Raw genomic sequence first — 27866 nt, 5'->3', positions numbered from 1 at the left:
AAATAAACCAGAGAAGAAGCTCCAAGTGGGTTTCTCATGGAGGAAGAAGCACAAAGATTGCTGCTTTCGTCTATAGGCAGAGCAGGATGTAAAATAAGCTGGGGTAAATTTGCATTGAGGTACTGGCTTCATTGGTGCTGTACTGATTTATATGACCTTCAGCCCTTTTTAGAGATGTCTTCCTTAAGGCATGAAAGTGATGAGAACGTTCCCTCAATGATTCTTACCCCACTTGACTATTTTCCCTAATTAGGGATTTAAGGGCCTAACTTAAGAGCCTTATTATATGGGAATGTTTAGAAGCATACAGATTGTAGGATCAAATCATATAGGTTTTCTTTTAAGGGTCCAGCTAACAGGATATAGTTGTGAGCTCTTCCTGAGCATGATGGAGCAGGCTGGCATGGGTCAACATCTCACATTAGTAACCCTATTGTAAGTACCTGATTGTTGTTTATGACCATTCACTGATTAGAGCAAGTGCTATGTAGTAAGCAGTTGATTAGTGAGAAATATAGTTGAAGTAACTATGTAAATATTCCTTGTCCTTAGGAGGGTTAAAGAATTTTCAGATGGAGTATTGATGTGGTCTATTGAATTTCCAACATCACCAAAATATATTTCAGTGTATTTTTGATGGGGGGAGAACGACCTATTTTTTCAGTGTCCCCGTCCCCCTCCCCCCTAGTTAGGTCATATGGCTGGATGTCCTTATCTAAAGAAGTAGATTCATTTTTCTGGAAGAGACTGAAGATAAGGTGCTGTACTTAACAGTGTATTTTCACTTACTTGATGCCTGTTTGTTTGATGTCAGGTTTAACACTGCTCCAGTGGGGTGACCCCCTTGTTACAAATGACAGAATACAGTCCTGACTAGAAGCTTCAGGTATGCTGATGGCAAGTAGGACCAACCTCACTTTGTAAAATTTCAGCTGCTTGCCCAACAAACGTGTTTCACATCCCTTAGTTCCCCTGTGGGAACAGACACCTGCTTGTGCACCAGTGCACTCCTATCTCATCCAGCTCGTGTTATGTGATAGTATAGCCAGTTCCTGCAATGCTTTTCAAGCCATAGTCTGCTGTAGGTGTTCCCTCTTCCCCATAGATAGTGGCAATTCAGCTGTCTAGTGTTAGAGTTTTGACCTTTGTGTCCTTTGTACCAGTACAGTCACCGTCTCTCCTGTGAATGCTTCAGTACAACATTGCCATGTTGCAAGGGAAGTTGATTGGACTTTCAGTCTTATCTGCCACCCATCCTTGGTGTCTTGACTCTAAGGTGCTATGTTAGGCCATATCTGATGCAGCTTCCATATCTAACACTGTCCGAATTGGTTTTCCTTTCAGTACTAGTTTACACGGATGCCCTGATTGCGAGGCCTATCCTTGTAAAGTGATAGCTACTTCCCAAGAGCTTTCTTTAGCACTCCTCAATTTGATGGGAGTTTTGGGAACTCAGAATATCACAGAACTGGGCACATAGGGTGTCTAAGTGTCTAGTTTTGGATGTCTATAGGATATTTTTGGCATTTATGCATCCAGAGGAACTGTTTCTGGATACATAGCTGTACACATATACATGACTACAGACATATCTAGACTGGCAGCAATCAAGCAAATGAGACCTCCCATCTTTCTTCTAGGTAGCTCAGTGGCTAGGGCATTCCCCTGGAAAGCTGTAAGCCCTGGGCCTCCCCTCAGCCAGAGGGGTTTGAATGTAGGGTTTGTCTGACTTCCCAGAAAAGCACCCTAATTACCACATCACAGGTCAGCCATTAACCAGTCCTTTCTCCAGCATGCCTTTGGAAGCTGGCCACTTGGGAAAGTGTGAAAGGAGGGTCTGGGGGCCCAGGAGGAAGGGAGCAAGCCAGAGGGTTTGTGACTCAGTGAAGTGGTAATTAGTCTGGAAGAAAGGGAGCCCTGGGTTTTAGCTGGGGCCCTTGCTTCTTCACTGCTTTCCATCCTTTTTTTGAAGGATTACATCAGTGACTCTGCTTCCAAAGGAGTGCCGGAGGAGGCAGTGAGTAATGCCTGACTTGTGCTAGGATGCTTAGAGTACTGTGCTAGGAAACAAAAGGAGCTTTTGTTCAAACTTCCTCTGGGTAAGGGAAGGCTAGGGACTCCAGCATCCCAGGTGAGTGTTTTAGTCATGGAGCTACAGAGAAGAAATGGGAACACACACACACCTTTTCTTCTCCAAAGGCTAAGTCTAGTAGTCATGGCATCTGGTTGACTCCATTCTCAGGTATCTGAGTCCACATCACATCCACAAAGGACTTGCAGATGGCCATTATTGCACATGTTCCATTGGAGCAACTATGTAGTCCAGCCTAGTCATCCAGGTGTGCAGGGCTACTAATCCAGGAATAGAATTCCCTTGGGTGTGTAAGTGCCAAACATGCTTGGTAAACATCCAAAAATACTCTCTTAGACAACCAGGAAAGTCTAGAATGCCTCACATAGTGAAGATATGCAAAATCATTACTTCTTCTGCCCTATTACCTCTGGTTGATGCTCATCCTTCATGTAAAGCCCGCACAATCATTTTCATATTGCTTTTTTTATGCAATCAAAAGTTCCTGGGCAATTGCCAGTCTCAGTTAACTTGGTGACTGTTAATGGATTAATTGATCCAATTCTACATATACAAGACAGATAAGCTACCAGTGCATTTTTTTAACTACATCTCAAACCAATATTTAGGACTGCATTTTTGCTGTCCATACTTTGGCTACAGCTGCCTCTTAAAAGAATCTCTGGCTAAAGCCACACAAAGGAAAGGTTTTAAATGAGCAGTCTATAAAGTTAACCAAGAAAAGAGCATTTTTCATTGCTAATTCCACCCATATAATGCAACTGATCGTGCAGAAAGATGCATTGTAGTTTCCACAGACCATACTAAGCATCTTCAGAATAGATCTAATACAAAATTTAATTTATATCTTTTTTTTCTTACTTTTTCAAAATTCAAACACTTTCAACCAACTGATCTATAAAATGGGAGAGAAAATTTTATAAATGCCTCATTTCAAATCTTTGAAATTCAAACACTACTAACAAGCACTGGTTTTCATGAACTTGCTGCTGTAGGAAGAGCCACTGAGAGGGCAACATGTAGCATTAAATCAAAAGTAAACAAATGCCATGAGCTTCTTTAATAATTCAGGAGGCTTCAGTTAATATTTGGGAGCATGAGAGAAGATATAAAGTGAGATAGATTTGGTAAGAATTAGCCCCTGAAGCACTGTCTTTGAACAAATTAGTATTTGATGCTGTGATTTAATTATATTGCTGAGAGAACAGCATTTTTGCTGCTGATGCTGCAGTTGCCAGGGCACAGGACACAATAATGAGTTTAGCTGATGTCACACTGGAGTCAATGAAGGGAGACATTTAGAACACTTGTGCTTGGTATGTGCTCTGTCAGGCCACTGTGTAAGCCCAGGTAAAATGCAGCTTGCTCTAGAAACTGCTTCAGCACTTGAATGATGTTGCTCAGGAGCATGGGTGACTGGTGCCACCTTAGTCTGGGGGCACATGCCCCCCACTGACCAATCAGTGACCAGGGGTGGGGGGGTCCCCCTGTGGCCAATCTTCCTGACTAGGGAGGGAGGGGGGCCCCCCCGTGGCAAAACTCACCAACCAGGAAGCGGCTGCAGTGCTCCCAGAAGTGGCTAGGGGGTGCATCAGAGCTCTCAGGGGGTGCACATGCACCTCTGTGCACCCCTTATGTATCACCACTGCTCAGGAGACTGTTGGGTAAGGTCTGCCTACTGGCGCTTTCAGATATGAACCTACTTGAGCCTTTCACCTGAGCCAGAAGTCAAGAAAGCTGGATTGCCAGCTGCTGGGCACCCTGAGTTTGCAGTGAGAAGCAGAGTTCTTGGGAAGAGTGGGAACTGTAAACTGGGTGAAGGATAAACTGCTGGATCTCATCACTTTGACACCATTACAGCAGTAGCATTTTTACTAAAGAAAGCATCCTGTTGCTTCTGGGTTGTTAGCCCCACTGCCCTGGATTCTATTGGTACACACCATCAATCACAGTTCTTTCCACAGCTGTTTGCCCTTTGCTTGTGAATAACAGCAGCAAATAACAGAGAGCGGATGCTACCCATGCAAGTATAACCCTTTTAGAACCAGAATGCAGCCTCCTCCCCTGCCCGCACCCACTCCCCATTCACTCCTCTACAAATGAGAAATTAAATCATTTGACATACTGCAGTAGTTGGCTTGGAAGAAAATAAATAAACCATGAATTCTTCGAGACAGTGCATTCCAGAGTCTTTATTTAGCAATGCTTGATCAGACACCTGTATAACAGTCATTGTGGTTGTGCAGCATTCAACTCTATTAAAGAGAGCACTAGTTACACTACTTTTATATATATATCATGTCGTACTATACACTTTAAATACTGCATTGAGGAATATTCTCTTCTTAACAGAATGTTCCCTGGTACTTATCAAGCCTTTCTTCTTTTCCATACTCATTTTAAATCATCAGTTTACTAAAGTTTTAAGTAACTCTAGTTCTTAAGTCTTTGCTCTATTATAATACCAAAAACAAAAACTGGGCCTTTTTTCATAGGAGATGGTGTTGGTTCAGGAAAGCAGGAAGTCCAGAACATGTAGTAGACATCAAAACCACAGCACTGCCCCCACACCTGTGTCCTTATGTCTTGTCTTTCTGTATGGGACAGGGTTTGAGTTATATGTATTTAGGTCCTGATCTTCCACTGCATATTCAGGTTAAAAATGGCCATTGACTCCAAAGGGCATCTTGTCTGTTAGCAAAGAAGGCAGGATAGAGTCCTCAGAGCCAAGCTAGTAAGACTATACCCAGGCATGTCCCTTGGGATAAAGCACCTGGCATAAAGAAATCCCCTGTGGCTGACTTGTGGGCAAAACACAGGGTTCAAACCAGATAGGGCCTTAGTTACTGCAGCACCCAACTCAGAGATATCTGGCTGCCCACTATAACCCTCAGCTCCCAAGTTAGGTACCCAGATATCTCACAGGGGCAGTCAGGAACAGAAGCTGCATGCAGAGTGAAGAGCCACTGAAGCTGGCCTGTAGGGAAGGACAATGACAGGAGTGCTGCCTAAAATCAACTGCTTGGAGGTATTTAGGTGCTTAACTCCGGTCTGGCAAATGGCACCTATTTTTGATCAAGGTTCACACCTTGAGAGGGGCTGACTGTACCAGCTCTATTTCATGAAACAGAGAGATTGAGAAAGAGAGAGAGAGAGAGAGAGAGAGAGACCTAACCCTGCCCCTGCTTTAGATTCATCAGCCCAAACATGTCAAACTCACCCACCTCATGGGCCAGATCTAGACCCAGCAGCAGCAGGGTGCATGGTGCTGTGGACTGTTCCTTTCTTCCCCAACACCAACATACAACCCCAGTGGGGCTTCATAGCTAAAAATTTGGCAGCAGGCCCTGCCCCTGAATTCCCAGCCCCTGTGGGCTGTATCTTTGACACCCTTTCAACAACTTGCTACCTATGCTCTCCTGGGATATGGGTAACAATCTGAAACAGGCTCTCCTTCCCAACCTTATTCACTGATCTGTTGGTGGAAAACCCCCTGCCCCAAAAATGCCATCATCAGCTGTCTTCTGCATGGGGCCCCATCCTGTGGATATGTTCTGAGAATGCCTGTGAGATCAGGCTCTGCAGGTTGGATAAATGGGGAATCATCTCCTTGGAGAATCCTGCAGGGGTCTGGGCATGGGCCAGGGCTCTGAGCAGCTCAGTGGAATAAGGAGCTGGTGGCTTTGCCTATGCTACAAAGCAGAATCTTAGAGTCTTAAGGACTTTGGGCATCTGGCAGCATCAAGGGATGGGGGTTGGAGGCTGAGGGTCTTAGTGGCACCTAATATTGAACTTTGGCATCTGAACTGGCACTTGGGCGCTAAAGCCCCTTCTGGATTTACTCTTTATTCACATGTTGCTGGTTTGCCCTGTGATCAGTCGCCCTGGAGTCAATGAGCTTCTGTGCAGTGAAAGTAGGAAAGCATCTACATCTCTGCAGGGCTGGTGCCTTAAGCAGATACTTAGGCCCATTATCTTCAATGAGACATATGCTTAGAACTAAAGCAAAGCACATGTTCAAGGGCTTTTTTTGGGCTGAATTAAAGCTTTCATTGGAGTATGCACTTTGCTGGGGGTGGGAAGTTTTGCGTTTTCTAACCTCTTCCAAAATGTTACAGGTTTTCATTTTTCAATTACGTTGATGGACGTGCTAGAACAACACAGCAAAAACTAACATCCATGTGTTCTGTATGACTGAGTACACGATCCAAGCTCTGCACTGAAGAATATTACACAGCAAAAGGTACAGGAAAATAAACACACCAGAAGTTCAGGGTGAGCTAAACCTAGAAGAAAAAATCCCTAAGCTATTCCAAGGATGTTAGGGTGGGGGGATGTTCAAGAGTGGTCAGTATTGGCCTGACTTTGTCCCCACTGAAGGCAAGGAGAAAAACTCACTTTGACCTAGCTCTGCTGATGCAGTTGTGTAGTCATTTACTATTGACTTCAGTGACTCTTGAAAACCCTCCCCCTAAATAAGTAGTAGGCATTGCTAGAGATGCCACTTTGGTCCCCAAAGGGGTGAAGTGCTTCCTCTACCCCTCTACTGGCCACCATCCCTTGAAAAACAAACCTTGTTGGATGGCAAAGGCAGCTTTATCCTGTTTTCTTTTCCAGAGAGGACATCACAGTAACCTCAGCTCTGCAGAATAGGGTGAATGTAAGGGAAGAAGAAAACAGGACAGATGGGGAACTCCATAAGAAGAAACTGGAATAAGACAAAAGGAAAGCAAAGCAGCACTGTAGAAGTTATGTGTCTCCTATTATTGGCTGTAGAAATAATCCTACTGTCCCAGACACGCAGAGAATGATAAATACCCAAAGGAAGACCCTGTCTATCACCATAGCCACATACTTCCAGTCATCTTCCACCTGCAATAAAAAAAGGATAAATCATATTTAATAAATGCTGGATTAATATTATCTCATGATAGAAAGAAATCCTATGAACAGGGTGAACTCAGCAAACTGGATTATACCCAGATATTTTTTTTTTCAAAAGTGGCAAGTGATTTTGGATGCCCAGTTTAAGACTTATCCTGGGGTCTGAGTCTGATGCTTTGTGAAAAATCAGGCTCTGCTGAAGTATGTCACACCAAACCCCCCAAATCACTTATCACTTCTGAAAAACCCTGGCCAAGAGTTCCCAATTCAGCCCAAGCATGAAGCTTCTCCTGGGAACACATATACGCACTTCCAATAACAGGACTATGCCAGACTTGAGCAAAGAGAAATTCTACCTGGAGGTTCACCAGGGTTAGTTATTTTAGATTTATGCATATGAACATGAAAGCTGAATTTGGCTCAGAAGGTGACACAAGAGACAGTACACATGCCACTGTATAATTCCAGATTTACTCCATTGATTTCTCTAGTGAAGGACCTAATCTATGTGGTGTAGAAGGGCACTGACTGAGCATAGCAACTACATGCTTGGTTATGCACTCTCCTGAATCCTGAACTGAGTACTCTCAACACAACCCAGAGATATGCACTTGTTTCCCAGGGAGTTCCTGCCCTTTGAAATACTGCACTAAACCACTTCCAGAGAAGGAAAACTTCAGAATTAGTAATACTTACAAACATTTCTACCAGACCTAATCCAAGCATATTGCATTATATTACATTGCCATTCCAGCCTGTTTTGACTTCATGGCTTTTTAGGGCAGCTTATCAGCTGAACATAGAATTATAGAAAAGTAGGACTGGAAGGGACATCAATCATTTGTCCAATTTCCTGCTTGAGGCAGGATCATCCCCATTTAAACCATTCTAGACAAGTATTTGTCTAATCTACTTAAAAACTTCAAGAACTCTTTTCATACACAACTACCAACAGAAGGCCTGAAGCATCAAAAACACCCTTTAACTTGCCACAAGTAAAGCAGGTGGACAAGGGCACTCACTTTAAGGAAAGGAAGTAATTAATTGTATACTGGAAGCCCTGTGAAAGACGCTGTTTCTGCAAGATTTCCAGCCAACTTTCCTGGGCCAGGAAGTAAATATAAACTACAGGTAAGCTTTTAGGTGAATCAAACTAACCTCCAGATCATCTGAGAATCAATTAAATAGTTCCTAGTACTATAATGTGCACTTAGATTTAGGCAGAAATAAGTTGATGATGTCCCTCTAACAGGATTTACTCTTTCATTTCTCCTTCCCTTTACTGGCACGGGCCAGGATGCCTAAATGTTTTAAACTTTTGTCTCAAATTCAACACACACTGCTGTTTTTTTGGCTCTGGTTTTTGCTGTCTAGTGGACTCTTCTGCAGGCTGAAAATGAGCAGGAAGTAGCATTCTGATATCTGCAAGGGTGGGTTCAATGTTTTTTCTAGGATAAAAATTATAACACCCCTCCCCCCTAAATTTCAAATAGAAGCAAAATCTACAGGTGAAAAATTCTGGTTTCCATTGGCACTGTATTTCCAAAGGTTTGTAAGATAAATACATATCTGGAAGGATCATCATGTTCAATAACTTGTCATCAATGACTCTGTGTAGCTGGGAAGAGGTATCCAGTGGAATTCCCCAAGGGTCTGTCCTGAGTCCAGTATTGTTTAATATCTTCATTAATGATTTGGATGATAGGATTGACTGCATACTTAGCAAATTTGCAGAAGACACCCAATTGGGTGGAGTTACAAACACTGTGGAGAGTAGGCCTAGGATCCAGAGTGATCTGAACAGAGTGGAGAAATGGTCCACAATCAATCAGATGAAATTAACTAAGAAGAATTGCAAAGTCCTGCATGTGGGACAAAGTAGGTGCATACACAAATAGAGCCTAGGGAATGATTGGCTAGGCTGCAGTACTGCAGCATAGGACCTGGGGGTTACAATAGACCATAAAGCGAAATAAGCCAACGGTGTGCTGTTTTGCAAACAAAGCCAACAGCATACTGGGTTGTCACTTGCAAATCAAGGGAAGTTGTTTTTTCCACTCTATACAGCATTTGTGACACCTCATCTGGAATATTATGTCCAGTTTTGGACCCCAGATTTCAAGAAAGATGTGGACTGATTGGAAAGAGTCCAGCAGAGAGCAACAAAAATGATTAAAGGCTTGGGAGGCAAGATTTACGAGAAAAGGCTGAACGAACTAGGATCACTAATCTGGAGAAGAGAAGACTAAGCAGGGATCTACCTGAGGGGTCTTTAAAAGGAGGCTTGATAACTACCTAGCTGGGGTCATTGGAGCTTAAACTTAGTAGGGGTTGTATGAGCCCTGTATTCATTCCTGCCCAGGGCAGGGGGTCGGATTAGGTGATCTGCTCAGGTCCCCTCTGACCCTGCTTCTATGGATCTATGAATCTATGAATCTGATAGCAGTCTTCAAATAGAACCATAGAATCATAGAAAATACTTGAAGGGTGATTATAGAGAGGATGAAGATGGGCTTTTCTTTGTGGTAAGAGGGGACAGGACTAGGGGCAATGGCCTCAAGCTGCAGGAAAGGAAACTTATGTTGGTGATTAGGAAGAATGTTTTAACTATGAGGATGGTCAAGCAGTGGAACAAACTACCCAGAGAGGTTGTAGAATCCCCATCCCTGGAAATATTCAAAATCGAATTAAACAGACACTTGGCTGGGATGGTTTAGTCAGACATGATCCTACCTTGAGCAGGAGGCTGGACTAGATGACCTTTTGAAGTTACTTTTAGCCCTTTCTTCCTATGATTGACAAAGGCCTGGTTAACAAAGTGCTGCTAATAACTCTGGACAAAGAGTGCTATATAAACTAGTTTTAGAAGCCCTGCAAAGGGAACCAAAACAACAGCCACTGGTAGGGACTTATGAAGGGCTATTAGGTTATGTCTGTACCTTCTCAGGGGTGGATTCATGCTGCTCCCAGGATCCCAAGTGGCTCCAAACCCACCTTAGCTTGGTGAGCCAATGAACTGGCTCTCACACAGAACACCAGCTCTGTTTCATGGAGCTGTGTGATTCAATGTATTAGTGTGGCTTAAAGTTGCTCTGGTGGAGAATGGGGTTCTTGCTGCACCCTGACCAGGCAGGCCCCGAGTCAGACTTGGTGTTTATGGCAGTGTGTAAATGAGGGGCATGTGTGCACAACACTTTAAAGCATGTTAAATGCTTTTGCACCACTTTATTGGTGTTGGTGTTTGCATGCGGTGGCGTATTGCCCTGTAATTCCAGCCATTGTAGCAAATTCAGTGGTGTAATGCACCTTAAATGACGTGGGGTGCAGATTGCTGCCCTACAGCCGTGGAGCAAAGCATCAGGCTCTGTGCAGCTCAGGGGCTCTGCAGAAAGCCCGTGCAGGCACCCTAGCAGCAGCCTCCACGCAAGAAAAAAAAAAAGTGGTGAGCCTGATCCTTATTTTTCCCCCCCCTTGGAGCCTGCCTGCCTGCCTGAGCTGCACGGGGGCCTGGTGCTTCCTTCTGTGGCTGCAGTGCCCCTCAGGACTGCCCAAGCTGGTGCCTGTGGGCGGGTGCCACCTGTCGGGGGCCCCACTGCTGCCGCAGAGGGAAGCACCAGTGTCCCTCCGCCCCACCAGCCCAGGGACCGCTCTACCTGCTGGCAGCTCGCTCTGCCCTCCCCGCCACCGGAGAGGCAGGTAAGTGTGTGTTTGTGTGCATGACACGGGGGTTTAAAGGGCTCTAAATTGAAGTGATGTTTTTAAAAACCCACCACTTCAATTTAGGGCCCCCATTCCATCTACATACACCCTATGGCCCTATCCTCATATCAGTGTCCAGTTTCTTCTTTGGAGGGCAGTAGCTTTCAGAATTAAGGTGAATGAATAGGGTAGTTCACACTTCTCAAAGCAGTTCACACCCCTTGCAACTGGCATTTCAAGCTGTCTGGAGCCTCAGGCTGGCATCAGAAAAGCTTGGCCATATTTCAGTCATTTTCTTTTGCTTTAATAGGGGTTAAAAGGCACATTATATAACATGGCAGCTCAGATTCTGGTCTCCTCATGTGGCTCTACTAGCTAGGCCAGTAGGCATAACCCTGCAGTTAGAGCTGGGGGAAATTTTCAGATAAAACCTATTTTTACTGAAAAATTCAGTTTTTGTTTGATAAAAAACTTTTCATGAATTAGTGTCACTAGCAGCAAATAGCTTTAGTCAAGTCAAAACCAAATACCAAACCCTGGGGATAAAAATTCCCAAATGCTGTAGCTTTAATTTATAAATGGAAGGCTTTGCTTCTTCAATCTGAAATGGCACTTTCCACTGAAGTTACTTCAATGCTATTAAAATATATTTTTTAAAACTGAAAACAAAAGGAAGCATTTCATTTCAGGATGAAATAAATACTTCAAACAACTCCAAACATTTTTTTTTTCATTTTCCCCAGGAATTTTCATATATCTGTTTCTCCAGGGGTGGACCCAGAGGAGTGCAGTGCACCCCCCTTACTGACCATGAAGAAGGTAGCAGCAGCCAGGGACTTCTTTAAGTCCTGAAGAAGATAAGAATCCCTCCCCTCCCTTCCACTCCATGCTCAAAAGCACATCCTCACCCCACTCAGCTCCTTGCCTCCCCTTCTCTCCCCTGCCTGTGGCTGCTGCTGTCCCCACTGTACCTGGGTGAGGGGAGCTCCAGAGCTTCTCCAGCCTGGGCTGCCCCAGGGGCCAGGCTTAACCTGGGATAGTGAAAGCGGTGGTGGCAGGCAGGAGGGTTGCCCCTCCTGCCTGGTCCCCCCAGGTGTTCTCAGCCAGTCTGGTACAGGCACAGGGAGGGGGAACCTGCCTGCCTGCTACCACTGCCCCTGCTTTTGCTTTGAGCTGAGCCTAGCTCCTGTGTAGCTTGGCTGGAGCAGCTCTTGAGCGGCTCTCATCCCTTGGACAGTGTGGGCAGGGACAGAGACAGGCCCACAGGGACAGAGACAGGTGGGGTGGGGGAGATGGGAGGGGAGGAGATGTGTCTCTAAGCAGGGTGGGAAGGGTGGGGAAATCTCACCAGTTTTAGAATTTAGGAAGTCCCTGGCTGCTCTTGCTGTGGCATGGTCTGACCCCCCTGATGAGGAGTGGGGAGGAGACTGGGAGTGAGAGGGTGTAGCAACCCCTGTAGCTCTGGTCGCTGCTCCCACACCCTCCTTTTAAAAATCCATAATTGGCTTCTGCGTCCATCCATCTATCTGTCTGTATGTCTATCTGTTCAGCTGGTGAACTGCAAAAATCAGTGGTTTGCACAGCTCTGCCTATAGGGCCTATTCCTGAATCCAGGCCTGTTCAGAAGCCCTGTACATCTTAGACCCAGTTCTTTTAAAGCCACATTTTGGCCTCACATGTATCTTCTTTGCAAACATGAGGGGCCAGCTTTTCAGCTGGTGTAAAGCAATGAGGCTGCACTGAATTCCAAGGAGCTGCACTGACCACGTAAGTATCCAGCCCCTGATTTCTGAGATGTCCAAAGTGCATGTTCAGAACATCATTTTGGGTGACAGCTCTCTTTGGTCATCTGGAATATGTATTACTTTGGACACACAAACCTATTCGTTCAAATGCTGAGTCTCAGTTTAAAAAACTTTGCTTTTTCTAGTTACCTCCACCCCTGAAATTTAATGATCTATTTTTTAAATTTTTATGTAAATAAAACATATGTTGCCAGCCTCTGCAATTTGACAAGTAATAGGAAATAAAAAGAAAAGTCTCAAACATACCCTGGACTAAGCCTTTGTACAGAGCTTTTTGTTCTGAAGGGAATATTTGTATTCAGCTTGTCAGTGACTGAAAATATTCTTCTCAAGGTTAACCATAGTGCTGCTTAATTCATTTCAATCTACAAAGAAAAGAACTTCCTCAGCTCTCTTTCTCCTTTCCACTCAACTTCTGTATCCATTGGCTCTGTCTGCCTAGGCAAAACTCAGCAGGGTGTGGAAGTCCAGCAAAATGCCTGAGCATTAAATAAGTCCTTCAGCTTGTCAACTCAAGTAGGATACTTTATGATTAATCCCAGAGTGAATTTCTAGCCCAGGCAGTCAGAGCTGAGTGCTGGATAATGCATATCCTTTCTTAGGCTAAGTATTAATATTTTATTATTGTTTACTGGTTCTGCAGTACAAAGTTTCTGGGCTATGCCACTGTAGGAGGCATGTGACCTTGAGCAGAAGGAGCAGAAGGGAAACTTGTACTGAGTTATCTATATTTATTATTTCTTAATAATAATTACATTCCATATACAATGTTGGCCATCTATGGATCCCACTGCATATTATAGATACTAATGAAATTAGCACTGCTCTCAGGGTAGTCAGTGGGATTTGAATCTCTGTCCTGCAGTAGTAATAGTCAGATTTAGTCCTGTGTGAGACAAACAGCTAAATACTTTTGCTAGAAACCATACCAGGCTCATAAACCTTTCACTCAGGTTAGGTACCAGTAGGACACAAAGATCCGTTACTAGGGTTACTAGGACTGTTTGAAAATATTCTGTCAAACTGGTTTTTCATCAAAAATTGTTTTCCAATAAAATTATTTTTGTTGCAAAAGGGATCTGCTTTTCATGGAAAACCTAGTCTTTTTGTTGAAAATCAGAACACCTCCAAATGAGAAAGTTTTCAGTTTCTGGCTGAAGATCAAAACAAATCATCTAAAAAAAAATCTGAAATACTGTTCTGAAATGGGAACTCAAGCTCCCCTTCTCCTGTATGGGTAGATGGCTCAGGTTCCTCATTGGTACTATTGTTTTCTACAATGTATCATGCTGAGGGACTCTCATGATCCCCTGTAGTGGCTCAGCAAGAGCCAGATTGTGCTGAACACAACACTAACACCTAATGAGAGAAAATCTCTGCAGTGAAGAGTCAGCAGTCTAAGAAAACATGACAGACACTGTCCCCATGAGGAACTAGAGCTCAGACTAAGTGACTTGCCCAAGGTCACATGGAAAATCTATGGCAGAACTGATAAATGAAACTACATGCCCATAGCTACAGCCCAGTGCCTTCAGGCATGTGTAGACAAAATGGGGGCCCTAAATTGAAGCAGTGCATTTTTAATAACACCGCTTCGATTTAGGGCCCTTTAAACCCCCGTGTCGTGCACATACACACTTACCTGCCTCTGTGGCGGTGGGAAGGGAAGGCAAACTGCTGGCTGGTGGAGTGGTCCCTGGGCTGCAGGGGGTGGGGGGGACCTGGTGCATTCCTCCGCGGCAGTGGCACCCCCCCAGGCGGCACCCACCTGCAGGCACCTGGCTCACGCGGTTCCAGGGGGCACTGCAGCCACAGAGGGAAGCACCAGACACCCGCACAGCTCAGGTAGGCAGGGAGGCTTGGGTGGAGCCTGCCTTCCCAGGCTGCTGCCAGGCTGCCTGCAGGGCTTCCTGCACAGCCCCTGAGCTGCATGGAACCAGGTACTTCGCTCTGCGGCTGTAGGGCAGCAAACTAAAACTCCTTGGAGGAGTTTTGGTTTGCTGCGTCCCAAGTCATCTAAGGTGCATTACGCCACCAAATTTGCTACCGCATGCAAACACCAACACCATTAAAGCAATGCAAAAGCATTTAACACGCTTTAAAGCATCATGCACATATTCCCCTTGTTTCGTCTACACACGCACAACTAGCTAAAGCAAGTACTAAATGACTGCACAGTAACAACTGCACAGTTGGGTGCATGTGTAGATGTGCCAAGTGTCTGCTAACCATATATAAACAAGCCAGGCCTGCTTAGAGACTTCTGGCTGCTCAGACTGGTTTCTGGTGGTTCCTGTGACAAAACATGGTGAAGCCCACTAGAGGGCTACGAACCAGCTCCCAATACTTGGGTCCCTGGCACCTGTTCATTTAATGCCAGGAATCATGATTTTGGGATTAGGGATCAGATCCCAATGATGTAATTGCTACTTGCCTATGTAGGGAGAGCTTGGGATCATGGTCCTGGGCTTCCCCTGCACTGGTAAGTGGCAAGCCAGGTGCTCACAACCTGGAATAAATCAGAGAAGTCCTGGGGCCAGGACTGACAATCAACTGATTGTTGGTCCCAGTCCTGGCACCACACTGAGGTCTTGTACCAGATCTGGTTTACTGTTGCCATATGTTCAATTTAAAGTGCAATGGAAACCAGCCACAAACATATCACACACATTTTGTGGAATAATTTTGTGGCTGGTTTCTTGTTTTGTTGGGCCATCAATTTCTTGAACATGGCTGGGTTACTCTTCATAACATGATTAACAGGGTAATCGTGTCTTAGGTATAATGTCTACCAGGGGGCTTAGATTAATCTTAAGCAGCATCTCCCTTCACAAAGAGCGCCCTCTAGTTTAACAGTTACTACTTGTGCACATAACTGCTTGCCATTGGACAGGTCTACACCTGCACATTTACTGTGTAGTAACTGAAATTACTGTGCAGTATGGGTTTGCATCTACATGTGCACACCTGTATTGCACAGAAAAACATGGTGATATATGCCCAATTAGTTACTGCACAGTAATGCACATGTAAATACCTTACTGCACAGTTAACACTGTGTATGTGAACTGACTTTAGTCCCAAGTTAGTCCACACACAGCATTACTGCACTTTAACTGTTGCACATGTAGATGTCAGCCTATTCCCGTTTACAGTGCAGTAAATTTAAGCCATCATAAATGCACGTGTAGACACACCCAGAGGGAAGAACAGGTTCAAAGCATGTCCCTGTGCTGGTGACGGGGTGACCACCTCCCTTACCTCTTTTGTTTCATTTTGATTCTTCATGTTCTCTGCAATGAACTGAACATTACATATGACATCCTTGATCTCAGGGGAGTACTCCACATGTTCTGTTACCCACTTCATTGAATGATGGCTTGCTCGTCTCTTTTTACTGATAGCCAGGTCGTTCACTTTGTCACAATGGCAGCATCTCTGCTCCTTGTATAATTTAGCATCACTGGATTTGCTGTGCTTCATTTTTCCACGTGTACTGGGTGGTTCCTTCTTATTTTGTTTTGAACCAACCTTGCTCTGCTCTTCCAGAGGTCTCCTCATCATTAGGAGTTTGGGCAACAGGTTAAGGAAGACAGTTTTCACCCATTTGGGCATAGTGTGTGTGGTGGGAGTCCTGTAATGGATGTTCAGAACAAACACTGTGACAACAATTGATAGTGTCACAAAAATCATGGTGAAAAGCAGGTATTCTCCAACCAGCGGAATGACCAGAGAGGTGGATGGAATTGTTTCTGTGATCACCAATAAAAACACAGTCAATGAAAGCAGCACCGAGATGCAGAGGGTCACCTTTTCGCCACAGTCAGATGGAAGGTAAAATACTAAAACAGTTAGGAATGAAATGAAGAGACAGGGAATAATCAAATTAATGGTGTAAAACATTGGTAATCTACGAATATAGAAGGAGTATGTTATATCTGTATAGATCTCTTCACAACAGTTATATTTTATATCATGTTTATAGCCAGAAGCATCAACTATTTCCCATTCACTGTTTTCCCAAAAATCATTCATATCTACTTTGGAGCCAATGATCACAAGATCAATTTTGGCTTTGTCATATGTCCAGGAGCCGAATTTCAGTGAACAGTTCTGGTGATCAAAAGGGAAAAAGGTGATATCCATAGGACAGGAACTCTTAAAAATAGCTGGTGGAGTCCACGTGATCATACCATCATATCGAAGGAGCGCTTTGGTTTTTCCTTCCACTTGAAAATCCCCAACAGCACTAGGAATACAGAGGAGAAATTGTGAACAATACGAACATGAAAGCGAAAGAGCAGTTTCCAAGGACTATGGAAACCAGGTAACTTTCAAAAGATGGGAAAGGCAAAAGATGGAAAAGGTAACTTTCAAAAGATGGGAAAGGCAAAAAAAATCATACTTATTATACAAGACAATGTCAGGTTTCCAGATTTTATCTGCTGGTACTCGAACAAATTCAATGCCATCAAATTCCATGGGATCCCATCGCAATTTGTAGTCATTCCAAATCTAGAGGAAGAAAGAATGATCGCTGGAGTTTTCAGTTCTTTCAGCCTAGTCTTTTAATTTGCTCTTAGAGAGTGGAAAGGAAAATGTGCTGTGTGTACAGAAAATGAAGGCTCAGCACTTACAGAGTTTTGGGATGAAAGCATCAAGCCAGAAAAGAGCCATTAGCTTACCTCCAGTGATCCTAGAGCTCCATGCAAGTTGATCTAAAGAAGGGGCAGGCAATTATTTTGGGTGGAGGGCCACTTACTGAGTTTTGGCAAGCTATTGAGGGCCATGTATCCCTCTTTGGTGCAGGGAAGTAGGAACAGCCCCATGTTCCCAGGCTAGAAGCCTCTGCTAGGCAGGGGCTTCTGGTTGGTGGGGCAGGGCTGGGCATGCCTTGCTGCTGGGTCCTGCCGCTGGCTTCCCCTGGGTCCTACTGCCCTTGTCTCCTGTCATCTTTGACAGGCAGCCAGGAGCAAATAAATATTAATTTTCTAAATTTTTAGGGGCTGTGCGGGCCAGATAGAATGGTCTGGCAGGCTGGATCTGGCCCTCAGACTGTATTTTGCCTGCCCCAATCTAAAGAATACATGAGGATTGCTGGAGTTAAACTAATGTCTCTCTTCTAGCTTGATGCTGCCTCCATTATCTACAACCATGCTCACCTACATGAATCTCCTGTAGTGATTCTTCTGTGGCACTGCAGTCACTGTTATCACAATAGTGCCTGTAAGCCCAAAGATGAGTAGCAATACAGCTATATAGCAAGAGATGCCCCCTTCCTAAAGACTTTGCTGTCTACATAGAGAGGGCTAAGTGAAGATGGGGAAATGAAACTATTTATGTACTGTAGGTGTTGGTTTACATAGCAGTGGATTGCCTGTGTTAATGACCAATATAAAGATACCAATCTATGTTTGCAACTGGAGCACAAACACATATCTCCTTATAGATTCTGATAATTTGATAGTTTTTCTCACTCAGTTATGCATAGAACTGGACACATAAAATAATCAATTTATGAATAAATCAGATACTTAAATTGCTTTTATGAAACTATTCAATATGTGTGCAGAGCTGTATATTAAATTGTCCCTCAATATGCTTGGATTAAGCCCAGTGAAATGAGATTTAACAGATGAAATGCATGGTAATACATTTGGAGGAGTAAATCCCCAAAGGAAATATGAAAGAACATTTTACGTAATTTCAGCTATTATGCTACGTAATTTAGATGAGGTTTCAACTGTATGCTTGGTTAGATTACTGCTTCTCTTTATCTGTGCCCTTGAAGACAGCGTTACAAACAGATGTTTGTTCTTCACATTCAATTCCTGTATTAACACACATGTGCAAAGCGCAGTGCTGAAGCAAGACACATACTGATGCATAAGGCTGTCACTTACATGTCGCAGCCACAGATTGGTTTCCATAATCTGATTGACTTCATCCTAAAAATAAATAAACAGATGCATGGTTTACCTTCCCACAAATCAACTTCAGCATCTTCAGACAGCTATATGTTATTCCAATACAGACAGAAGCTAGGGTGTCCTGTTACTATACGGGCCTTGATCTGGGGAATAGCTATGCCTATCTTTAAGCACAAATGTGGTCCTACTGTAGCCAGTGGAACTGATCATGGATTTAAAGTTATGCCAGTGTTTATTATGTGCATCGCTAGGAGGCTTGAAACTCTGTACCTATACAGTATAAGAACTTGCAAGAAAAATTCCTGAAAGGCCACTATACTGATGCTGTCCAAACCAATGCAACCCCTTACTGCAAAGGCACTGAATTCAGTGTCTGACAGATTAGGGTCTTATTATTTTTTTATTTGTTATGCATTATTTGTATTATGGTAGCACCTGGGGGCCTAGTGATGAACCACATCTAGGCCCTGCACTAGGCCCTGCAAAAACACAGAACAGAAAGGTGGCCTCTGTCCCCAAAACCTTACAGTATACAGAGAGATTGCAGAACCTGAGGAGCACAGGCTGTTGTTTGCTATCAATGTCCTAGTGAAACTCTTTCTTTGGATGCTTAGTAAAAGGTAAGCATTTTGGGCCATGTATTTACAGGTATTTGAGTGGCTAATGATGCAGATACGTGCCTAGAAGTATTTTAGAAATGCCTATGCTATTAGGATTTAGACATTTAACTACTTTTTAAAATCCCACAAGGTACCAAACCAAATATAAGACTCAGGCCCCTATAATAAAGCACTATGATACCAATATTATTGGTGATTCTGACCCTAGGGAATCCAAAAACCAGAATTAAGCATCAAACCTCTCTTTGCAGTGCATGGGGAGGGTTAGGTATCTCAGAAGGGTGATTTGAAAAGCTTTAACACCAGTTGGAGTTGCCAAGAGCTAGACTATGAGAAACACAAAGCACAGTTGGGGTCTGAAATCCCACTCCTGTCTGGAGCATGTGAGTCAACACTGCAGGTAGACACCTCCATCCATTCAGGACCGGGGCCGGTGACTGTGAACATCAGAACAACCCGGAGGTAAGAGGGAGCTGAAGGGTGGTAAGGAGGCTCCTGGTCCTGGGCATGACCTGAAACTGCACCCTGCCGGGAGTGGGTGGTCTGGTGGGGCTCTCAGTGGTGCGGGAGCCCCCAAGAAATGCCAGGCCAGTTATCACCCCGGTGGAAGGCGGGTTGGGGTGCCTTAACCCCTAGCTCCCACCACCGGGTGGGTAACCCTATGTTTGTGGAGGGGCCCAGAGTGCGGACCCCGAGAGAGTGAATGATTACCAGGCGTGATGCTGCGGTGACCCCGGGAAAAAGGGGGCAGTAGTGCGATAAGCCCGAAGCGAGAGTGAGGGGCTAGAGACCCAGCCCGAAGGGGATAGTACCCTCGACTGGCCCATGCTGGGGCCAGGACCAGAGAGGGTCAAAAGGGCCAGGGGCCCACTGCGAGGGATGCCCAAGAGCCAGGGGCCTGGGGTCCCGACTGGCCTGGAGGTGGGCCAGGGCCAGGGCCAGTTAGCCGAAGGTCCCGGGGGGACCACACCCGAGAGGGGAAAATGACTTCGGGAGGGCTAGTAGCCCGGATGAAGGCGGAGAGGCCGCCTGATCAGAAGGGATCATAGAGGGGTCCTGTTTAGGAGATTCTGGGGCCCAGTGTGGGGGCCGGAAGAGATGAACACCATGATGCCATCTGCGAGACTTGGGCTGCGGTATTAGGGGAGGTCGGAGCCGCAGAGCGCCCCTGGCATTGGGGCATTACAATGAGTAGCCTCTCGCTTAATTAACATCTTAATTGAACTAATTATCATCAAAGGCATGGCGGGCGAGATAAGCGGGCGGTTGCCCAGAGACAGGTGGGCGGGCCACGAAGAGCTCGGCCTTGAGTAGGCCTCCCTGTCATGGTGACAGGCGGGCGGGCCAGGAAGAGCTCGGCCCCAGGAGGCCCCCTGTCACAGTGAGCATCTACAGCAAAAGAAATTGCATGAGGTTCAACAAGGGCAAGTGCAAGGTCCTGCACTTGGGATGAAAGAATCCCATGCACCACTGCAGGCTTGGGACCAACTGGCTAAGCAGCAGCTCCTCAGAAAAGGACCTGGAGATTATAGTGGAGAATAAGCTAGATATGAGTCAACAGTGTACCCTTGTTGCCAAGGGCTAGGGACAGACATTACACAAAAACCGGTCTAAGTGATCAGAAAGTGGTTTAAACCTGTAACAGAACAGACATTCAGTGCACATAAACCAGTTTGAGAATGGCTAAAACCAGTTTGAGATAAACCTGGTTGAATGTAGTATCCAATTTAGGATTTGGGTCAAACTGGTTTATGTAATGTCTGTTCCAGAACCTTTCCTGGTTTAACTTACATCAGAGTCCCCCAGCATCCCAGACACTTTGCAGCCCTGGGTGAGAATCTCTGCTGGAGAGTCCGGCACAGACAGCAGGCACAGCAGTGTCTGCCTGACTTTTCTGTGCTGCACCCCCTCACCACTCCTTACTCAAGCAGGGATTCCCCCGCTTCCCTTCCCCATAGCATAGACCATAGCCAGCATGTGGTATGCTAGCTAATGCCAAGAGGTGTCAGTGTAAGGCAGACAGGATAAAGGCAGACAGGACAGTATCTGCTTAGGGCTTTCTGGAGCTAATCAACAGGTAGCTGGTAACATCCCTCCATTCTTTCCTTGGAAAAAGTTGTTTAAGAGGAGCTTGAACTAATGAGAGAGGCTTTTGTTTTCTTGATGGGGTGTTAAACACTGTGTTATCAACTCTCTGCTGACTCCCTGGCTGGTCAGGAGCAGCAAGGTGGGGGGAGAAACCCTCCCTAATCAGATCATCCTGCTGGGGCCTGGCCAGCCCCCCCCAGCTCAGCACTGTGAAAGGGAAGGAAGGGCTGCTTTAGCAGTTCCCCGGCTTCCAGCCTGAGCCACTGCACGCATGTGCCTGCATTTCTTCAGCCCAGAGGGAATGTCTGTACAGTTGCAAACCAGTTTAGCCTAGCCAGGTTAGACTAATCTGCAAAGATTGAATCAATTCAGGCTCAGGCTTTTTGAATGTCTGTCCCTAGCCAAGAAATCTAACAGCATACTGGGCTACATTAATATAAGCATTGCCAGTAGATCAAGGGAAATAATTATTCCCCTCTATTCTGCACTGGTAAGGCCAAACTTGGAGTACTGTGTCCAGTTTTGGGCCCACCACTATAGAAAGGATGTGGAGAAGTTAGAGAGAGTCCAGTGCAGGGCAACAAAAATGGCTAGGAGGCTGGGGCACATGACTTATGAAGAGTGGCTGAGGGAACTGGGCTTATTTAATCTGGAGAAGAGAAAACTTCTTTTTCTCTCATATACTTCATTTCCCCCTTTACACATCATTAATATGGTGGAGCCACACAACTGCTTTATTGTTGATGCTTGCCAGGTCCTCATCCTGAGTGTGCGGGTATGCTGCACTAATGAGGAGGAGGTCAGCAGTCTGTGATGCATCACCACACTCACGTATTGGACTGTCCTTTAAGCCAATCTTATAAAATGTAGCATTAAAATGTCCAGCTCCAGAGCAAATCCTGTTTAGTTTAATCCATAAATTGCGGGGAAGTGTGTACCTGTTTAGATACGGTGTTTGGTTGCTTATGAAGCACATGAGACAAGAATCAGTCTCATCCTACTTTTTGTGGTGTCATTCAAGTGCCCATAGGGCACTGTTCCCACCCCCACACTATTGCAATAGTACCCGCACCTCCTGTCTAAATGAGTTTCTTAACTTTTGATGCTTATGTACTGGTTGCTCCAAGATTTCAGGAAGCAGGTGTTCCTGGTTTTGTTGGGCATGCTGAGCAAGGCCAAGAGTTGCCTTCTGTCTTCTTAGTCGGAGAGGTAGTGCCCCTGATAGTATCAACAGCATGTCGACAGGAGTATATGTTCAACCTACCTATCAAGAGAAGACTGAGGAGGGATTTAATAACAGCCATCAACTACCTGAAAGTTGGTTACAAAGAGGATGAAGGTAGACTGTTTTTAGTGGTGGCAGATGACAGAACAAGGAGCAATGGTTTTGAGTTGCAGCAAGGGAAGTTTAGGTTGCATATTAGGAAAAGCTTTCTCACTAGGAAGGTGGTGAAGCACTGGAACAGGTTACCTAGAGAGGTAGGGGAATGTCCATCCTTGGAGGTTTTTAAGGCCTGGCTCAACAAAGCGCTGGTTGGAATGATGTAGTTGGGGCTGGTCCTGCTTTGAGCAGGGGGTTGGACTAGACTTCCTGAGGTCCTTTCCAACCCTAATTTTCTATGATTCACTGCTTTCCTTTTAAAAAGATGGGGGTGGTCGTAACAACAGCTACCTTCTATACAATACCAGAAAGAGAAACCCCTAGGTTTTTTAGTTCCTTCCTCAGCCTGTGAGGACTTAAACTCATATCTTCCACTTCCCAGAGGAGCACCTACACCATAAGGCAATAGACTAGCCTGGGCTTGGAGTGGGTATCCTATCCCTCTCCTAAGCAGCTAAGCTCAGAAGCTGTTCCATTGTACAGAAGGAATGTAAAATTTGTGGGGCCAGGGAAAGAGCGCTCAAGGAGCGTGATACTATAGTACAATAGTTAGGGCACTCATATGCATGAGAGAATTGTGGTAACTGTTATGTTTGTCCAAGGAATTCGTAAATAAACAACACCAACCACAAATGTGAGGAAGAGTGCTGCCAGACTGTCAGGCACAGAATATATTGGAAACATAAAGTAAAACTATACTGCATTGGCATTAGCAGATTCAACAGAACTGACTTTAGATTCATATGTGCAAATTCAACACATTCACATATCTCACAGTAATAGCCCTAGTATTTGCATGTGTAACCACTATGATTACACTTGCACCTGTAGCAACGGTGTATGCAAATCATGTGCATGCAAGTGAGCTGGTGTTTTTCCCTAAAAATCTGCATCTACACATATTACCAGGGTTGGGTAATTAATCTTACCACATTTGCAAGCTGTGTAATTGCCACTTCAAAATGCACTGTTACAGGATCAGACACATTTTCCACTGGTCTGATGAAATGGTTGTAATGGAAAAAGAGTTTATGGAATAATCGTTCTTCTGATTCACACAATGAGCAACCTGAATGGACAAAAAAGAACAAGGAGTTAAAGAGGAAGGAAAAATGTTGGATAGTGTCCTTGGATCTCTTGGGCATATTTTAACAAGCTGCTTGCTTTCTTTGCAGTGGCAGGACGTAAATGGTGCCCTCATCTTCCTTCTTTACTTATGGTAAGCTAAAGGGTGTTTTCAATCCTTTTGGTGTCATGTTATGCCTGGTAGTTGCGCTTTGAGGGTTATTTCTGGAGTTTTGAAGAATAAGTTAGATAAACACTTGTTTAGGTAGAGATGTTCTGCCTTGAGCAGAGGTTGGACTAGGTGATGTCCTAACATCCCTTCGGGCCCCACTTTTCTATGATTCTATACCAGGCCTGATTTTCAGTAGATCCCCAGCTCGGTCTCCACTAGCGAATGCACACTTATGGGGAACCATGACTGCTGTGAACACTTTTTTTTTGAGAGAAGAGGGCTTATTAATCTAATGGGCAAATGATCCAGTGGGTAGACACGAAGTCTAGACAAATCCTGAATAGAAATAACTTGCACATTTTTAGCAGAGAAGGTAATTAAATTATTGGAACAACTTATCTAGTTAGATTAGGCATCATTTGACTTTTTAATCAAAATTGGGTATTTTTCTAAAATACATGCAGTAACTCAGAAGTTGTGGGCTTGATGTATGGAATACTGAATGAAATTCTGTGGCTTCTCTTTGCAGCAAGTTAGAGTCAATAATCATAATGATATCTTCTGGCACCAAAATCTATGCCTGTATTGATGCTGGGAACTATTATTCTTTTTTTTAAACTTCAGTTTGTCAAGCAAGGTAATTTCTCTTCTACAGGAAATTCTGACATCTTGAATTTTTGCATGCTGAATCAGAAAGCAAACCCCAAATTACAAAATTTCCCATAGATTGAAAATCCCATCCCCACAAAATGGCTTAGGGCTATCTAACATTTGGTTTCAATCATAATAGTGTCATAGAGAAGTAGGGATGGAAAGTGTTGACACTGGATTTTAGGAACCCAGCCCTTATTCCTCTGTTTCGGGCGGGCACAACTCTCAGACTGACCACAACACCTGCCAGTTGATAATAGGTGAATTTATTGGTACAGAGCGATAACAAAAAAGCAACAATACAAACAATCTAACAATTCTATATCTACCAATTCTAGGGCTGTCATCAGGGTCAAGGTACATCTGGTCAGGATGCAGGCTCCACTCTGAGGCTCTCTCTCTTAGGTCTCAGCAGTTTAGAGGTGGGATGCCAAGGCCCGCAGCCCCCCTCCAGTGGGATGCATGAGACAGACTGCTGGAATACCCTCAGTCCATGGTGGCTTCAGGGACCCTTCCCAGGGGACAGGGATGGGGATGGGAACCCCTCTTAAGGAAGAGAAGGAGGGACAGGGAAGGACGGGACAAAGGAAGGGACCCTTTGTTAATCTCAAGGCTCTGCTTTTGTAGTCTCCTTCCCCCTTGATGACATAAGGTTGGTTGTCTGTCTGTGGTCACGCGTCCACATAGCCTTCCGGGCCTTCTCCTAATTTGGTCTGTTCCCCCAAAACTGGGACTCAGCCCCCCTGCTGCTCTGGGGCCTTGTAGCTGGTGTCACTTATCTTGTGTTATGGGACAGTATGGTACATACTTCTTTAGTTCCCAGGCTGTGTGTCCTTGTTGTGCTAGACAACCTGTTTGCCTTGAAGGCTGTGATCTCGTGTTTTGGCATGCCCCCCTCAATTCTCAGGCTGTGTCCATCCGTTGGCCTTGTTGGGCTAGACAGTCCGTCTGCTTTCAGGGCTATATGGAGCTCTGTGTGTGAAGCCCATGCTCTTACTAATCAATTAACCCCTGCTGCCCATCTTGAACCCTTAAAATGCATATATCTATACCTATAAGCCAATTCCAAAACAACAGGCCTTTAAATACTGTTTCTAAGCCAACAGAAGGGATCTCCAGAGATCATCTAGTCCAGCCCCCTACCTGAGACAGAATCATCCCTATCCAAACTATGTTATACAAATCCATTTTCTAATTTATTAGCAAAACTACACAGTCAACTCCAATACAACCACAAAACATAATACCCTAATCTGCCACAAGTAAAGCAGGGGAACCAGGGAGGCCAAAGTCCTGCTGCTGCAATGGTTGTTAAAATACCCTTTAGAGATCCAAGGAAGAGGGTCATGTCCCAGAACTACAGAGGAAGGCAAAAAACCCCACAGTCTGTACCAATCTGTTTATGGGGTAAAATTGCTTCCTGACTCCAGAAATGTTCATTGGTCTGACCCTGAGCAAAGGGGCAAGACCAAATGATGAACAATATGGTCTAAAATATTAAATATACTGTGTCTCCCTTTCATGCAATATTAAAATGAATCAAGATGATAAAGTTGAAATGTTTTGACATTATCAAACATTCCAGCATAATGAGAACAGAATGAAAAGGTCTAAACAAATCTTGATTTGGTAATAAAATTATGAAAACCAACTGATTCCCCAGAAATGTTTTAATTTGAATGAAACTGCCTTTTAAGATGCAAAATTCATACATCAAAAATCCTTTGTCCAGTCTTCCTCCTCCATTGTTTCCTCCATCTCCCATACACTGCTAATATGCAGTTAGAGTCGCTAGTGCTACTTTATGTATATAATACATATTTCTATATAAAGCTACTTAGAGCTTTCACAAACACTTGCAGAGAGAAGCAAAAATAATTTTAGTCAATTTCCCAGCTGTCCACAGGCATCTCAACAGCAGCAGCCAGAATTGCCAAGATTTTATCTATTGTTCACTCTGCTGCAGCTTGGAAAAGCTCTGAGTTGCAGCAGAGGCACTAGAGGCATGGCTCAGGAAAGCAGTTCTGAATCAGTTATGCTCAATTCTCATTCTCAGAATGATCTTGGCATCTCTTAGGGCTACAGACCATTTTATTTTTGTTTTAAAGTGAAACTTTAGATCCTGCAGGTATTCAGGCACATGAATGGGAAAGTATCCTGCTTGGATGAAAGGATATTTCAAGTGATTACTCTAACACTCCAAGATGGCATGTTTCATAACAAAAAGTTTTAGGATTTGCTCTTCACATTGAGCAAATCCAAACTGACAAGGCTGTATTTGGTAGCCAGAGATGTAAATTGTCTAAACAAAGACAAATTTTACCCATGTGGGTATACTAAAGCAACTGGTAGGGGGCATGCCACTGTTCAGATCCTAACATATTTGTTTCAGTGATGTACCTGCTATCCACCTCCCAGATTGTGGAGATTTTTAGGGACAGAAGGGATATTCATGATCCTCTAGTCTAACCCTTGGTAGAGCTCAGACTAGAATTTCACCTTGAGTTTCTGCCATCCTGCCCAATGGGCTGTGACTGAGCAGTTTTAGAAAGATGCTCAACCTTGATTTAAAGAAGTAACATCATGTCATGAGCCCATGGTTTCGTACAACTATTAAAATGACGTTTCTCCCTCAAAGGTGAAAAGGAAGTGGCCTGGAGTTTCGCAGACAGTGTAAGTATTTAAAATATTGGCAATTAGGAATGGCGGGGAGTGTGGGGGGGGGGGGGGTGGAAGAAATTAGCATTCTTAATATTTTGTTGCATGTCCTTGATGTTTGCCTGTTCTTTATTGTGGCCGTGACAAAATGAATGCACACAGCTCTCCTTTTCATCACCTATCCCATTGTATCAGGGAGCTAAGCTTTCTGTGTACTGTCTGTGGGGCAGAGAGAGTCTGCACAAAGACTCTTGGGCTAAGCCCACGTTTCCCAACACTCTGACATTTGCTGCAGACGAAGAGGAAAAAACCCACACTCACCAGGCAAGGATTCCGAGATTTAAAGAGGAGCAGAGAGTGGAATGGGCCCAAGAACATGACAATTTGCTTGAAATATTCCAGACAAATATACCTAATGGGTTTTCAATGGCTGATGCCCTGCATCTGTAAACTGAAGTAATTTTTTGACCCAGGCAAACATTTGGGGTTTTCTCAGCTCCCATGTTTTCACTCATTTTTTAAAAATTGGTTCAGTTATAAAACAAGGTAACATATTTTCCTTTGAGTTATGCCACAGCAAGAGGATATTGATACAGAGGAACTCCAGGGTAGTGTTTCACAAATATAGACTCCTGATAATTATTAAGGGCCTTGTTACATATTAATTTTAGGCAGCTCAGGGAGCTCTTAACCCCTGGATTGTCTATACAGTAAGATGTGTAAACTAGTTTTAAGCACCCTTCAGGAATCTTTAAATTATGCCACTCCAAAGCAGGTTTATTTCTGATCTGTGTGATCCAGCTCATCTTCCCTGAATATGT

At 44.4% G+C, this 27866-nt stretch overlaps 1 protein-coding gene across 1 annotated transcript in view; it reads right to left on the bottom strand.

Annotated features, from left to right (window-relative positions):
- Nucleotides 1-4288: 4288 nt before the first annotated feature.
- The window catches only part of CHRNA6 (cholinergic receptor nicotinic alpha 6 subunit), a 28295-nt gene continuing 4717 nt past the window's right edge, over nucleotides 4289-27866 (bottom strand). Inside the window, exons 2-6 of the mRNA XM_006276967.2 lie at nucleotides 23429-23568; nucleotides 18384-18428; nucleotides 16886-16995; nucleotides 15742-16729; nucleotides 4289-6964 (exon numbers count right to left, since the gene is read on the bottom strand). Coding sequence (XP_006277029.1) covers nucleotides 6842-6964; nucleotides 15742-16729; nucleotides 16886-16995; nucleotides 18384-18428; nucleotides 23429-23568 — 1406 coding nt within the window. The 3' untranslated portion in view covers nucleotides 4289-6841. The remainder of the gene's footprint in view (nucleotides 6965-15741; nucleotides 16730-16885; nucleotides 16996-18383; nucleotides 18429-23428; nucleotides 23569-27866) is intronic.

This window comes from Alligator mississippiensis, chromosome 3 (assembly GCF_030867095.1).
Source record: "Alligator mississippiensis isolate rAllMis1 chromosome 3, rAllMis1, whole genome shotgun sequence".
Lineage (NCBI taxonomy): Eukaryota > Metazoa > Chordata > Crocodylia > Alligatoridae > Alligator > Alligator mississippiensis.
This window is presented reverse-complemented; position numbering and strand designations above follow the sequence as displayed.